This window comes from Notolepis coatsorum, assembly GCF_963971535.1.
Source record: "Notolepis coatsorum genome assembly, chromosome: 18".
Lineage (NCBI taxonomy): Eukaryota > Metazoa > Chordata > Actinopteri > Aulopiformes > Paralepididae > Notolepis > Notolepis coatsorum.
The window spans coordinates 17,839,185-17,855,081 of NC_140182.1; the positions used below are offsets into that span (position 1 = coordinate 17,839,185).

General features: G+C 38.9%; 1 protein-coding gene across 1 annotated transcript in view; it reads right to left on the minus strand.

Annotated features, from left to right (window-relative positions):
- Positions 1-8,191: 8,191 nt before the first annotated feature.
- Positions 8,192-15,897, minus strand: part of LOC311245251 (high choriolytic enzyme 1-like) — a gene marked incomplete at both ends in the record, with an annotated part of 31,359 nt that continues 23,653 nt past the window's right edge. The window contains 4 exons of the mRNA XM_084335086.1: positions 8,192-8,318; positions 9,323-9,404; positions 9,862-10,040; positions 10,683-10,800. Coding sequence (XP_084191212.1) covers positions 8,192-8,318; positions 9,323-9,404; positions 9,862-10,040; positions 10,683-10,800 — 506 coding nt within the window. The remainder of the gene's footprint in view (positions 8,319-9,322; positions 9,405-9,861; positions 10,041-10,682; positions 10,801-15,897) is intronic.

Genomic DNA, 15,897 nt, shown 5'->3' on the forward strand with positions numbered 1-15,897 from the left:
CATCCCTTCCCCTTAATTGACTGATATAAATCCCTGTCTCCTGAGCCGTTCAGCCATTGTGTAGTGTGATGTGTGCCTGCGGTGCCAGTGTATGGCAGCCATTGAGGCTGCATAGCTCAAGGTTGGATGCTACCAGTGGTGGTGAAGGAGGATATTATATTGTAGACTATTCTGTTTTGTGTTTTTGTGTTTACATGTGATGTATTGTATATTGTATACATGTACTTTTATTATGTTCTTGTGTGATGTACCGCACATTTTATTGCTGTCTGATACATTGCAAATGTTATTGCTGTCTGATACATTGCAAATGTTATTGCTGTCTGATACATTGCAAATGTTATTGCTGTCATCTTGGCCAGGTGGTCTCCCTTGCAAAAGAGATCTTGTATCTTGTCTCCCTGTAAGTGGCTGTCTCAGAGTGATGACCGGAGTGTTGGACGTCCCGTGATGATGACCGGGTGGATGCGACCCTCTCTGCGCCGCTCCTTTGCCTCAAATAGATCCGCTATCAGCTCTATCTTTAATCCTTCAAAATGTTCAGTTGCTATCGCATGCACTTATCTGTGTTTCACTACACATATGAGTGCATGCTTACCAACACAACTATCACCGACATCTAAGAAGGGAGATCCCCCCTTGAATGGCCCTTCTACGGTTTCTCTCCTCCACATTGCCTGTGGTGCATTTTTCCCTATTGCTAGGTTTTAGTGAGTTTTTCCTTACCTTCGCGTGAGGTATGTCTGGGAGTGTTGCATTTATTTTGCATTTATTTAAAAAAAAATTGACTTTATGGTGTTTTTGTTTTGTTCTTGACTTATTGTGATGTTTCTTCTTGACTTGTTTAAAGAAGACATGTGCGGCCCATGGGGACATTAACGTGTGTTGTCGGGCCTTACAAATACATTTTATTTAATTTTATTTAATTTTATTTGATTTGAATGGGACTTCCTGGTTAAATAAAGGTTAAATAAAAAAATTCAAATAAATGAGGCAATTTCCACCCTACGTTGTAAAGCGCTTTGAGTCTGAGAAAAGTGCTATATAAATGTAATGAATTATTAATTATTATTACATGATTCTCTATGTTGTGAGCAACTAGACCCCAAGGACCATAAAAACCAAACTCAAAACACACGGGTGTCAATATGACCATGGGGGGGGGGTTTGCTTAATTCCTGAAAAGTTTAACCTTTTTGGAGATACAAGGTCTTCAAACACAGATAAGCAAACGCATATAGATCTCACCCGTCCAGGGACTGGATGTGGAGGTAGTCTGCCTCCCGTGTTCGGGGAACAAAGCGGATGCACGACACACTGTGGAAGGACTGCAGGGCTCCCTCAATAACGGCCCTCTCACGAGAAGCTGCTCAGAACACACAGAACACACGCAGAACACACAGAACACACACTAGAACACACACAGAACACAGAACACAGAACACACAGAACACACACAGAACACACACAGAACACACACAGAACACACAGAACACACACAGAACAACACACACAGAACACACACAGAACACACACAGAACACACACAGAACACACAGAACACACACAGAACAACACACACAGAACACAGAACACACAGAACACACACAGAACACAGAACACACACAGAACACACACAGAACACACAGAACACACTGTGTGAGGAGACACCCTGGAGGTCCTTCAGGTATTATATCAAGGATTCATGTTTACATTATATATATATACTCTATATATATATATATATATATATATATATATATATATATATATATATATATGTTCAGAAGAGACAGAACACTGTGAGAAGACACCATGGAGATCATTCAGGTATTATATCAAGGATGCATGTTTAAATTGTACTGTATATATAGGTTCAGATGACACAGCTATGAACACACTGTGAGAAAACATCCTGGATATCCTTCAGCTAGGGGTACTATGTCAAGGATACATTTTTTGTGAGTTTAAATTGTATATATAATATGTGTGTGTGTGTATTTGTAATGTATTTTGGACCAATAAAATGCTTAATAAATAGTATTCACTTTATTTAGTGAGTATTATTTGTCAATACAGTATGTGTAACAACACTATCATATGGCACATTTGAACATAAATCCAAAATGTCACTGCTGGGACTTAAAAATGCCCATAGTTGCAGAAGCACCCATGGAAGTATGCAAAAAATATATGTGCAATATGACGGTGTGAGCCAGACTAATGTGAGCTGCCCAGGGTCTACTGTACTACTGTACGTTATCCGTGGCTACAGGCTCATCTAAGATAACTTACTGTAGTGGTCAGAGATGACGTAATGAACATAGACTATGCCATTACTGTGCTGATCCCATTTGCAGTAGTACTGGGTCTGGGCTGCGGTACAGGGGTCTGCGTTCCTTTCGCTCTTGGAGGCGTACGCCATGTCGTCCTCCACATAGGGCACGTCGGCAGAACGCACTGCGGTCGTTAAAAACAAACATTCAAATCAATACAGGATTTTTTTCTCCTCTTTTTCAATTTTTTCTCCCATCCCAATTCCACTGTGCCAATTCTCCCCTCCCCTGTCTTGAACGTTGCTCGCATATGCCCCCCACTGGCCGGTTGTAGGGAGGACAGAAGCCTTGCATCGCGTGTCCCCTCCGATACACGAGGAGGCAGCCTGTCACATCTTTTCACCTGCCAGCGCGGACTCTCATTTGGCGAGGTGTAACGTGTGGGAGGCTCACACTACCCCCGCCATTTCTTGTCTCTGCTGTGCAGGCGTCCCCCAACCGACCTGTAGGAGTCGCTGTCCACAACGTCCAGATTAAAGTGCTTTGGATAAAAGCGCTATATAAATGCAGCCATTTTGCATTTATGTTTAAGAAATCACATATATTACTCCAGTGCCCCAGGACAAGTCAGTCAATATGTGTGAACATGCATCACTCTCTCCTAATAGCAAGGACCCTTTAATGTGTAATGTCATCTGGATGTAACATCAGGGGCTGGTGCATTGGCTGATGTGTGGAGCACTGTGGACCCATAACATGCTGTATGTGTGAGCTTGTATATCCTCCAAGTAATACTAGAATACAGACCTCACTGGGGTGTGAGACATTAACATTTCATGGGACCAATAAATCAGTGCCCCAGTCATCGTCTATGAAGCAGTCCCCAGATTTTACGTATTAATTACGCATTTCCCTGTATTGAATTGTGGCTGTATTGAATTGTACCTGGCTGGTTTATTTACAGTTGTACAGCTCGTTGAGTCTCATGATGGCGCTCTCTTTCATGCCAAACACAACATTGGGATAAGGCACGTGGTAATAGGGAAGGATCCAATTAATTGTTAATAGACTTTTCTTTTCTTTTTTTTTAATTAATTTTATTAAAAAAAAATCAATTAAACAGAACACAACATAATACAGTGACAACAATAATACACAGAACATCACAGGACAGTACTCCAACAATAATAATCATAATAATGACAAGATAATTAGAAATAATAAATACAGAATACAGTTAATAGACCTTTTCATGAACTGTTGGGATGCTGTTTTCAAGGAGCCTGTGACTTAAAAATAGTTCAGTCAGATATTTTCTATCAAACAGGTGCCCAGCAACTGCAAAGTGATTATTAAATGCAAGACAAATTTAATTCTGGCTAGAAGTAACACAATCACCAACACTAATATGAGTGGGTAGTGAATTACAGGTCTTAAATGATCACTTAGAGACCTTCACAGACTTTTATTTTATTTTATTTTATTTTATTTTATTTTATTGATGAATTAAAAACACACAACAAGGATCCAAAGGATAACATGAGAAAGAGTAAAACCCTTATTTCCGTCATGGTCCCAGGGCTGTTAGGCCACAACAAAAACACGACAATAATACAAAACTCATACATTTAAAACATTATAAGACTAACCTATTGCTTCAGACAGTCATCGATTGCAAAGGATTAGGCAGCTGCACATGTCTACAGGGGTTGAATACGTGCAAGTTTAATGATTTAAAATGTTTCTCTTTAATATATTTTCAAACATAAAACCAATGTTAGCTTAAAATGATGTTCTATGAGTCGGCGGTGGCGGGAGCCTTCTTGTACGTTGTGACCTGCTGGGGCAACGGACTGAGAGCGGGGGACGCAAACAGGATGGAAAAGCTGGTCAGGAAGGCCAGTAACGTGGGGGGGGTGGAGCTGGACTCTCTAGCGATGGTGGCAGAGAGGAGGAGCCTTGCTAAGATCCACGCCATCATGGACAACACCTCCCACCCACTACACACAGACTTGGCTGACAGAAGGAGCATGTTCAGTGTTAGACTAAGACTCCGAGTCCCAAGATGCAACACTGAACGCCACAGGAAGTCCTTCATTACGACAGCCATCAGACTTTATAATGCATCACTGTGCCTCACTGCATCACTGAGCACAGGGTTTATGTTTATTTTATGTTTATTTAGGATCCCCATTAGCTTTTGCACTAGGCAAAAGCTATTCTTCCTGGGGTCCGGCACGCACAAATGTACAACAGTATTCAATACATTACATTACATCAATACATACATTACATCATCATCAACATCAATACATTACATCAATATCAACATCAGTCACATCATCAATTACAGTACATCACTATCAACATCAGTTAGAATGATATTGTACAAGATATCCACCAGCAAAAAGCATTCAAATAAAATAACTAAAATAACTAAAATCAAACAAATAGTGCTTCCTGAGCAGCACTCACCGCCATCAACTTAAACACAACCAACGTGAAAATAACTAAAATAACTCAAATCAAACAAATAGTGCTTCCTGAGCAGCACTCACCGCCATCAACTTAAACACAACCAAGAGTCAACTGGTTTTCACCTCTTTGCCATAATGGCTCAGTGCATGCTCATCAGCAGATGGCACTTTAACTTCCTCTTAAAGGGTGACGGTACAATCTGGCATAATCTTCCTGGACTTCCTGGACTACTGCAACGGGGTCCTGTCCGGGGTCCCAAGCAAAACCCTGGACAAGCTCCAGTATGTTCAAAATTCAGCTGCCAGGGTTCTAACCCGCACCAAACCCTGGCAGCACATCACCCCCATCCTCATCCACCTCCACTGGCTCCCCATCAAATCCCGCATCACCTACAAAACCCTCCTGCTCACCTACAAATCCCTTCACACCCTGGCACCTCAGTACCTCACTGACCTCCTCCACCCCTACACTCAGTCACGGTCCCTGCGATCCACGGACACTGGTCAGCTCTCCATCCCCCGAACCAGACTACGGACGTTCGGGGACAGAGCTTTCAGTGTGGCAGCTCCCACCCTCTGGAACTCCCTCCCCGCAGAACTCCGCACCGCCCCAACTCTGGACTCATTTAAAAAACTGCTCAAAACTCACCTCTTCAACCTGGCCTTCAACCCCTAACTTTCTCACTTTATATGGCCAGGTCTTGCTCGAAAAAGAGATCTTTGATCTCAAGTGACTACCTGGTAAAATAAAGGTAAAATATGTATATGTTGTGTCTGTCCACTATGTTTGTTAATTTGTTATCTCCCCCCCCCCCTTATGTAAAGCGACCTTGGGTCCTCTGAAAGGCGCTATATAAAACGAAGTATTATTATTATTATTATTATTTAAATTGACATTTTACAATTTTACACTTATTACTGTACACTTACTGTATATTTCTGTATATTTTGGCTGTATATTTTATATTTTAGAATGTATATACATACCAGAATATATATCCCGGACCGTATTTTATTCTTTATTCTTTATTTTATTCTTACACAGACACAAGAAAGTGTGTGTGTGTGTGGTGTGTGTGTGCATGCGTGCGTGCGTGCGTGCGTGCGTGCGTGTGTGCATGCTTTTAAGTGAACAAACAACAATCAAGACTTGGATGAGTTTCTAGATGAAGGTTTATTGATGGTGGTCATGGTGTATTGATGGTGGTCATGGTGTATTGATGGTGGTCATGGTGTATTGATGGTGGTGGTCATGGTGTATTGATGGTGGTCATGGTGTATTGATGGTGGTCATGGTGTATTGATGGTGGTCATGGTGTATTGATGGTGCTCATGGTGTATTGATGGTGGTCATGGTGTATTGATGGTGGTCATGGTGTATTGATGGTGGTCATGGTGTATTGATGGTGCTCATGGTGTATTGATGGTGGTCATGGTGTATTGATGGTGGTCATGGTGTATTTCCGGGACTGTGTTTGGTCACCTGTGTGGAAACAAACATAGAAAAGACAGATAAAGGATATTTGTGGACACAATTAAAATGTAAATGCCAGGGGGAAAAAAGCTTGATAAGAGTGATCATGCGATAATAAAATGTAAAAGTGGGAAATAAAAAATAAGACATTTGCGATTAAAAATCACTTCCGGTATTCTGAAATCATGGGAGAGTGAGGGGGGGTAGAAAATGAATGAATGTAGATGAGAGCCTTGACGTAAGTGGTTGTAGCTATGGCTGTGGGCATGCTGGAGACATGATCCAATCGATTTTTATATACGCCTGAGTCTCCTGAACACGGAGAGACCAATCCCAAGTCGATCTGAACTTTCTCGGCCGAGCTATAGTCCCTTTTTCAGCACCATACTCTCATGCATATGCGCAGATTGCCCACGGAGTCTCTCTGGATTGTCCAGAGATCTAGGTTTATCAATCTGCACATGCGTATGGGGAGTAGGTGTGCGTATAGGGAGCATGCAGAGTTTGGGGAGTTGCGGAGTTTGGGGAGTAGGTTAATGTCAAGGCTCTCATCCACATTCATTAATTTTCTCCCCCCGCTCTCTCTCCCATGAGCTCAATGTAATGCGCAAGTGCAGTGGTCTAAGTGCAGGGTTTTTAATTTAATTCAAATCTAAAAAAAGACTTTACTAAAACCTCTTCCAGTTGTCGTGTTCATATCCAGGACCTGCGGCGGTGGCGGTATAATATCATATAAATAGTCATTTCAGGGATATAATAAAAGTTTTAAATTTTTTATTACAGTGTCTATATTCATGTGTGAAACGTTTACACTACAACTATGTTGAGAATGGCCCATAAAATCACAGAAGATCCCTCACCTGTATTACACACAGAATACCAGGTGCGACCCTCACATAGGAGCTTCAGATCACATGTATTACACACAGAATACCAGCTGCTACTGTACCCTCACATAGGAGCTTCAGATCACATGTATTACACACAGAATACCAGCTGCTACCATAGGAGCTTCAGATCACCTGTATTACACACAGAATACCAGGTGCGACCCTCACATAGGAGCTTCAGATCACATGTATTACACACAGAATACCAGCTGCTACTGTACCCTCACATAGGAGCTTCAGATCACATGTATTACACACAGAATACCAGCTGCTACCATAGGAGCTTCAGATCACCTGTATTACACACAGAATACGAGCTGCGACCCTCACATAGGAGCTTCAGATCACATGTATTACACACAGAATACCAGCTGCTACCCTCACATAGGAGCTTCAGATCACATGTATTACACACAGAATACGAGCTGCGACCCTCACATAGGAGCTTCAGATCACATGTATTACACACAGAATACCAGCTGCTACCCTCACATAGGAGCTTCAGATCACATGTATTACACACAGAATACCAGCTGCTACCCTCACATAGGAGCTTCAGATCACATGTATTACACACAGAATACGAGCTGCGACCCTCACATAGGAGCTTCAGATCACATGTATTACACACAGAATACCAGCTGCTACCCTCACATAGGAGCTTCAGATCACATGTATTACACACAGAATACCAGCTGCGACCCTCACATAGGAGCTTCAGATCACATGTATTACACACAGAATACCAGCTGCGACCCTCACATAGGAGCTTCAGATCACATGTATTACACACAGAATACCAGCTGCTACCCTCACATAGGAGCTTCAGATCACATGTATTACACACAGAATACCAGCTGCTACCCTCACATAGGAGCTTCAGATCACATGTATTACACACAGAATACCAGCTGCGACCCTCACATAGGAGCTTCAGATCACATGTATTACACACAGAATACCAGCTGATACCCTCACATAGGAGCTTCAGATCACATGTATTACACACAGAATACCAGCTGAATCAACAGACAAGAAAGAACTACCTCATCTCATCTTACTCGTCACCAGTAGTTTAGCACTGGTAGAGCTTGTTGAGTCTGACGATGTCGTTCTGGCTCATCTCGGTGGCCATGCCGAAGTCGACGTTCTGGTCGGGGATCGGCTGCATGGTGGGCTCGTTGTTCTTGGAGAAGGCATACCTGGAATCACACAGCAGAACACAACAACTACATGGTTACACAGACCCTAGGTGTGTGAATCATACAATGTAACAGACAGTGTTGTAGTACTCGAGTCCAGGACTATGGCAATGGGGACTCGACTCTGGCTCTTCTTTGGTGACTCAGACTTGGACTCAGACTCGAAGACTCAAGACTCGACTCGGACTCCAGATTTAGTGACTCGACTACATCACTGGTCACAGATGTCTACTCTGTAACTGTAAAACAAACGCGTTGTCTGTCACACGGCATCACTTTCTTTTTTTTGCCAGTTTGCGACACAGTAATCCAATTTACATTTTTGTCCTTAAAGGAACAGTGTTGCAAAATAAATACGCCCTTTGTTTTGGCTAACTCTGATTTACCTGTCTGTGTCGTGCTGTTGGGGTCGCATACAAACCATAACACTTTTGTCCAAAGCGCTTTACAATTTGTTCCTCACATTTGACCCATTCACTCACACATTCACACAACGATGGCAGAGGCGACCATGCAAGGTGCCAACCTGCACATCGGGCGCAATTAGGGGTTAAGTATCTTGCTCAAGGACACTTCGACACGCTGCCCGGGAGGAGCGGGAATCAAACCGGGAACCTCCGGATTACCAGACGACTGCTCTACCTCCTGAGCCACTGTAGTTTCTGTTGTTTTGCAAATGGACTGCACCTTGCTTCCTTTCATTTTTATTTATTTTTATTTTCATGTTGTTACTAATTTAATTACAAACTAACTAGTAGTTACTAAGCCTCTAGTGCCGACTTTACACCCCAACATAGGAGAAAATGTACACATACTGTACTGTAGTCGGTGCAACCCAGTGCTGTTGTGTATGTCCGTCACTTGTAATATTTATTTGGTGAATAAAGTGTTTCAGATTCAGATTGCTGATAGATGTAAAACGGAATGAACATAGTAAAGTATTGTTAGAACATTATAATTATGATATAACTGAGAGGATATTGCTGTGAGGAGGGTGTTGTGACCTGTGGTACTGCATGACAGAGTTGTAGTCATAGGGGGTTCCCTGGTTCAAGGTGTTGATCTTGTCGAAGTTGTACGCCATGTCTGCAAGGGGAAATAATAAGTAAATAATAAGCAATAATAATGAGTAAATTCTGTGTGTGTGTGTGTGTGTGCGTGTGTGTGTGTGTGTGTGTGTGTGTGTGTGTGTGTGTGTGTGTGTGTGTGTGTGTGTGTGTGTGTGTGTGTGTGCGTGCGTGCGTGTGTGTGTATGTGTGTGTGTGTGTGTGCACACGCATGTGTACATGGAAAACATGGAATATTTGCCACATGAAACTATAGGAAAGTGGGCAGATCCATGTAAAAGAAAAAAAAATAAAGTATGAAAATGGCATAATTTATACAAGATCTTTCTAATATCTTTTTACTGTCTGTCTCTCTGCCTTTGTGTATCAGTTTATGTGAGTGTGTATGAAGGTGTGTAGTATATATGATATATGTACAGATTAGAATATAATATATATATATATATATATGAATGTGTTCTGTCTGTGGAGCTGACCAGGGATGATGTTCTCCCACACTACGCGGATGTGCTGGTCCCTGTCTGTGCGCGTCTGCTCGTGGTTGAAGCCCAGGGCGTGAAGGAGCTCGTGCTGGATGGTGTGGTGGTAGACACAGCCCTGACGGCTCAGGGACAGGGTCTGGGAGTCACCGGTCTGACCCACGTAGGACCAGCACCTGCCAGCCGCCGCGCAGATAGATAGGAAAAGGTTATTAAAGTGTCATCTCAATTTAAAATACAATAATACTGTATTAAAAAGTATGTAGTTAGTAACATTGTGAGGATGAAAACACTGGAGTTTTTAAGTATTGTGTGGCATTTATCAGGGAACAACATGCTCAGCTGTGGCACAATCAGGGTTTTATCTTTCAGTGGTTAACCATCAACTTCCCAGTGGTAAGACTATTAGTATTCAAAGTAATGGTACAGATGATATAAACAGTACACAACACACACACATTTAGAATCTTTATTTATGTCCACATACAGTAAATACAATGTCTAAAGGACACAAATATTATCAGTGCAATTGGACATTGTGGATTGGACATACACATGCATGCATACACACACATACATATACACAGAGACACACACACACACACACACGCACGCACGCACGCACACACGCACGCATGCATGCACGCACGCACGCACACACGCATGCACGCACACACACACACACACACACACACACACACACACACACACACACACACACACACACACACACACACACACACACACACACACACACACACACACACACACACACACACACACACACACACACACACACACACACACACAGTCCTTACCCGTTGAGGGACTGGATGTACAGGAAGTCTTTCTGGGTGGAACGCCTCACAAAGCGAATGCAAGAGACGTGGGAGAAGGACTGGAGACCATGCAGGATGATGGCCAGCTCCCTGGAGGCTGGAAACACAGAGAATATATATACAAGGTAAATGGACTGCATTTATCTAGCACTTTTATCCAACGCACTTTACAACTTATGCCTCACATTCACCCGTTCACTCACACACCGACGACAGAGGCGACCATGTAAAGTGCCCACCTGCTCAGGATTAAGTGTCTTGCTCAAGGACACATTGACATGCTGCCAGGAGGAGCCGCGATCGAACCAGCAACCCTCCAATTACCAGACGACCGCTCTACACCCTGAACCACTGTAAAGAGGAGATAAGCCCTACTGAACCTGGGACCAGAGCTGTCCCTAGACTTTTGGGGGCCCTAGGCAAAGAAACATTTGAGGGGCCCTTCCGTTTGACCTCACATGTAAATCAGGTCTCCGCACCACAGGGCTACATGCAGTGAGCTACCTAGTGGCCAGGACGGTCCTTCCTGTGACCATACTGTCAAGGTCCATTACGTGTAATCTGTATTATATTCAGATTCTAATTCTTTATTTCCCATATTTATTGAAACATATAATATAACTGATAGGGCATACAGACCCTCATTGATTACACTGTTTACTTTCTCATATTCAGAGTTAATTATATTGTTGTTTATAAATGTTTTCTCATATTTCTTATATTCATATCTAATTGTATTGCCTATAATCATGTATTTCTACTATTACCATGCCCATACCTGTACCTCCCATCCCCCATGCTGCTATGACACCCATATTTCCCCAAACGGATCAATAAAGGAATATCTTATCTTAAGGTGTTGCCTTTTTCTGCACCAAAAGGTTGATGTGAATTTACTAGTATATCTGATAAATGTTGATGATTTTGAAGTAAAACAATAATAACTAAACATTTTAAAGTACAACCTCTAGTGCAAATTATGAATCCAGAATCAGACTAAGACAGGACTATAAATAAGGACTTCTAATACCGGTGGTTAATAACAAATTATGTACTAACACATTATTAACTACATTTATTCTCAATAATTAAATACATGTTTAATACATTTATAAATTAATTAGATAATGAATTCATTAAAAAGTTCAAAATATCCTATATCAATATATCAACTAAAATGCATCTGTGATCAGGTTGTGTCTAATTTGTTAGTATAATCTCATTGGTACATATAATTTTATAAGCCAATAAGACCATCTGCTGGCTCGTACACTGTTAAGGCGCTGAAGAGGGCAAGAAAGATCATGGCCGACCCATCCCACCCCGGTCACAGCCTCTTCACCCTGCTCCCCTCTGGGAGAAGGCTGAGGATCCCAAAGGCTGTGAAAGCTCGACACAGACTGAGCTTCTTCCCCTCAGCCGCCAGGCTGATCAATGCCTCAGGCACTGCAGATTTACCCTACTCTTTGAATTCGCCAACGTGCATTACCGGCCAGATCCTCTTAGAGGCGCTGTCGTGATAATGGAGTGTGCCCTGTGGCTGAATGGTGGACTATTTTTTTTTTACTTTCAATGGAGTTTTCCGTTAGCTCGATTCTGGATCTGCAGCCTGTAGCTTCACTGTAAAAAGTAACCAGCATTTCACAACATTTAACAGTATTATCTTACAGTAACATATTGTAATTAAGGCCTCCTGTAATATCCCAACAAATACATGTAAAAAAGACAGTATCTTTTGATTTCACATTATATTATTCTTATTTCACAATAAAATACCGCAATCAAAATCCTCTGTAATATCACATCAGATGTTGTAATCTCACAATAGCATACCAACATATCACATTATATTATTCTTATTTCACAATAAGATACCGCAATCAAAATCCTCTGTAATATCACATCAGATGTTGTAATATCACAGTAGCATATGAATATTTCACATAATTTATTTATTATTTCACAATAAAATATTGCAATCAAAATCCTCTGTAATATCACATCAGATGTTGTAATCTCACAGTAGCATATCAACATATCACATTATATTATTCTTATTTCACAATAAGATATTGCAATTTTATACAAAACAAGACGAAAGTGTTTCTCTGTAATATCACATCAGATGTTGTAATCTCACAATAGCATATCAATTTATCACATTATATTATTCTTATTTCACAATCAAATATTGTAATTTTATACAAAACAAGACGAAAGTCTTTCTCTGTAATATCACATCAGATGTTGTAATCTCACAATAGCATATCAACATATCACATTATATTATTCTTATTTCACAATAAGATACCGCAATCAAAATCCTCTGTAATATCACATCAGATGTTGTAATCTCACAGTAGCATATGAATATTTCACATAATTTATTTATTATTTCACAATAAAATATTGCAATCAAAATCCTCTGTAATATCACATCAGATGTTGTAATCTCACAGTAGCATATCAACATATCACATTATATTATTCTTATTTCACAATAAGATATTGTAATTTCATACAAAACAAGACGAAAGTGTTTCTCTGTAATATCACATCAGATGTTGTAATCTCACAATAGCATATCAATTTATCACATTATATTATTCTTATTTCACAATAAAATATTGTAATTTTATACAAAACAAGATGAAAGTGTTTCTCTGTAATATCACATCAGATGTTGTAATCTCACAATAGCATATCAATTTATCACATTATATTATTCTTATTTCACAATCAAATATTGTAATTTTATACAAAACAAGACGAAAGTCTTTCTCTGTAATATCACATCAGATGTTGTAATCTCACAATAGCATATCAACATATCACATTATATTATTCTTATTTCACAATAAGATACCGCAATCAAAATCCTCTGTAATATCACATCAGATGTTGTAATCTCACAGTAGCATATGAATATTTCACATAATTTATTTATTATTTCACAATAAAATATTGCAATCAAAATCCTCTGTAATATCACATCAGATGTTGTAATCTCACAGTAGCATATCAACATATCACATTATATTATTCTTATTTCACAATAAGATATTGTAATTTTATACAAAACAAGACGAAAGTGTTTCTCTGTAATATCACATCAGATGTTGTAATCTCACAATAGCATATCAATTTATCACATTATATTATTCTTATTTCACAATAAAATATTGTAATTTTATACAAAACAAGATGAAAGTATTTCTCTGTAATATCACATCAGATGTTGTAATCTCACAGTAGCATATCAACATATCACATTATATTATTCTTATTTCACAATAGAATATTGTAATTTTATACAAAACAAGACAAAAGTCTTTCTCTGTAATATCACATCAGATGTTGTAATCTCACAATAGCATATCAACATATCACATTATATTATTCTTATTTCACAATAAGATACCGCAATCAAAATCCTCTGTAATATCACATCAGATGTTGTAATCTCACAGTAGCATATGAATATTTCACATAATTTATTTATTATTTCACAATAAAATATTGCAATCAAAATCCTCTGTAATATCACATCAAATTTTTTTATCTCACAGTAGCATATGAATATTTCACATAATTTATTTATTATTTCACAATAAAATATTGTAATTTTATACAAAACAAGATGAAAGTCTTTCTCTGTAATATCACATCAGATGTTGTAATCTCACAATAGCATATCAATTTATCACATTATATTATTCTTATTTCACAATAAAATATTGTAATTTTATACAAAACAAGATGAAAGTGTTTCTCTGTAATATCACATCAGATGTTGTAATCTCACAATAGCATATCAATTTATCACATTATATTATTCTTATTTCACAATCAAATATTGTAATTTTATACAAAACAAGACGAAAGTCTTTCTCTGTAATATCACATCAGATGTTGTAATCTCACAATAGCATATCAACATATCACATTATATTATTCTTATTTCACAATAAGATACCGCAATCAAAATCCTCTGTAATATCACATCAGATGTTGTAATCTCACAGTAGCATATGAATATTTCACATAATTTATTTATTATTTCACAATAAAATATTGCAATCAAAATCCTCTGTAATATCACATCAGATGTTGTAATCTCACAGTAGCATATCAACATATCACATTATATTATTCTTATTTCACAATAAGATATTGTAATTTTATACAAAACAAGACGAAAGTGTTTCTCTGTAATATCACATCAGATGTTGTAATCTCACAATAGCATATCAATTTATCACATTATATTATTCTTATTTCACAATAAAATATTGTAATTTTATACAAAACAAGATGAAAGTATTTCTCTGTAATATCACATCAGATGTTGTAATCTCACAGTAGCATATCAACATATCACATTATATTATTCTTATTTCACAATAGAATATTGTAATTTTATACAAAACAAGACAAAAGTCTTTCTCTGTAATATCACATCAGATGTTGTAATCTCACAATAGCATATCAACATATCACATTATATTATTCTTATTTCACAATAAGATACCGCAATCAAAATCCTCTGTAATATCACATCAGATGTTGTAATCTCACAGTAGCATATGAATATTTCACATAATTTATTTATTATTTCACAATAAAATATTGCAATCAAAATCCTCTGTAATATCACATCAAATTTTTTTATCTCACAGTAGCATATGAATATTTCACATAATTTATTTATTATTTCACAATAATATATTGTAATTTTATTAAAAAAAACAAGACAAAAGTCTTTCTCTGTCATATCACATCAGATGTTGTAATCTCACAATAGCATATCAACATATCACATTATATTATTCTTATTTCACAATAAGGTGTTATAAGTGGTTGCTAGGGTGTTTCTAGGTGGTTGCTGTTATGGGTGGTTGCTAGGGTGTTTCTAGGTGGTTGCTAGGGTGTTATAAGTGGTTGCTAGGGTGTTTCTATGGTTGCTAGGGTGTTATAAGTGGTTGCTAGGGTGTTTCTAGGTGGTTGCTAGGGTGTTATAGCTGGTTGCTAGGGTGTTTCTAGGTGGTTGCTAGGGTGTTTCTATGGTTGCTAAGGTGTTATAAGTGGTTGCTAGGGTGTTTCTAAGTGGTTGCTAGGGTGTTTCTAGGTGGTTGCTAGGGTGTTATGGGTGGTTGCTAGGGTGTTTCTAGGTGGTTGCTAGGGTGTTATAAGT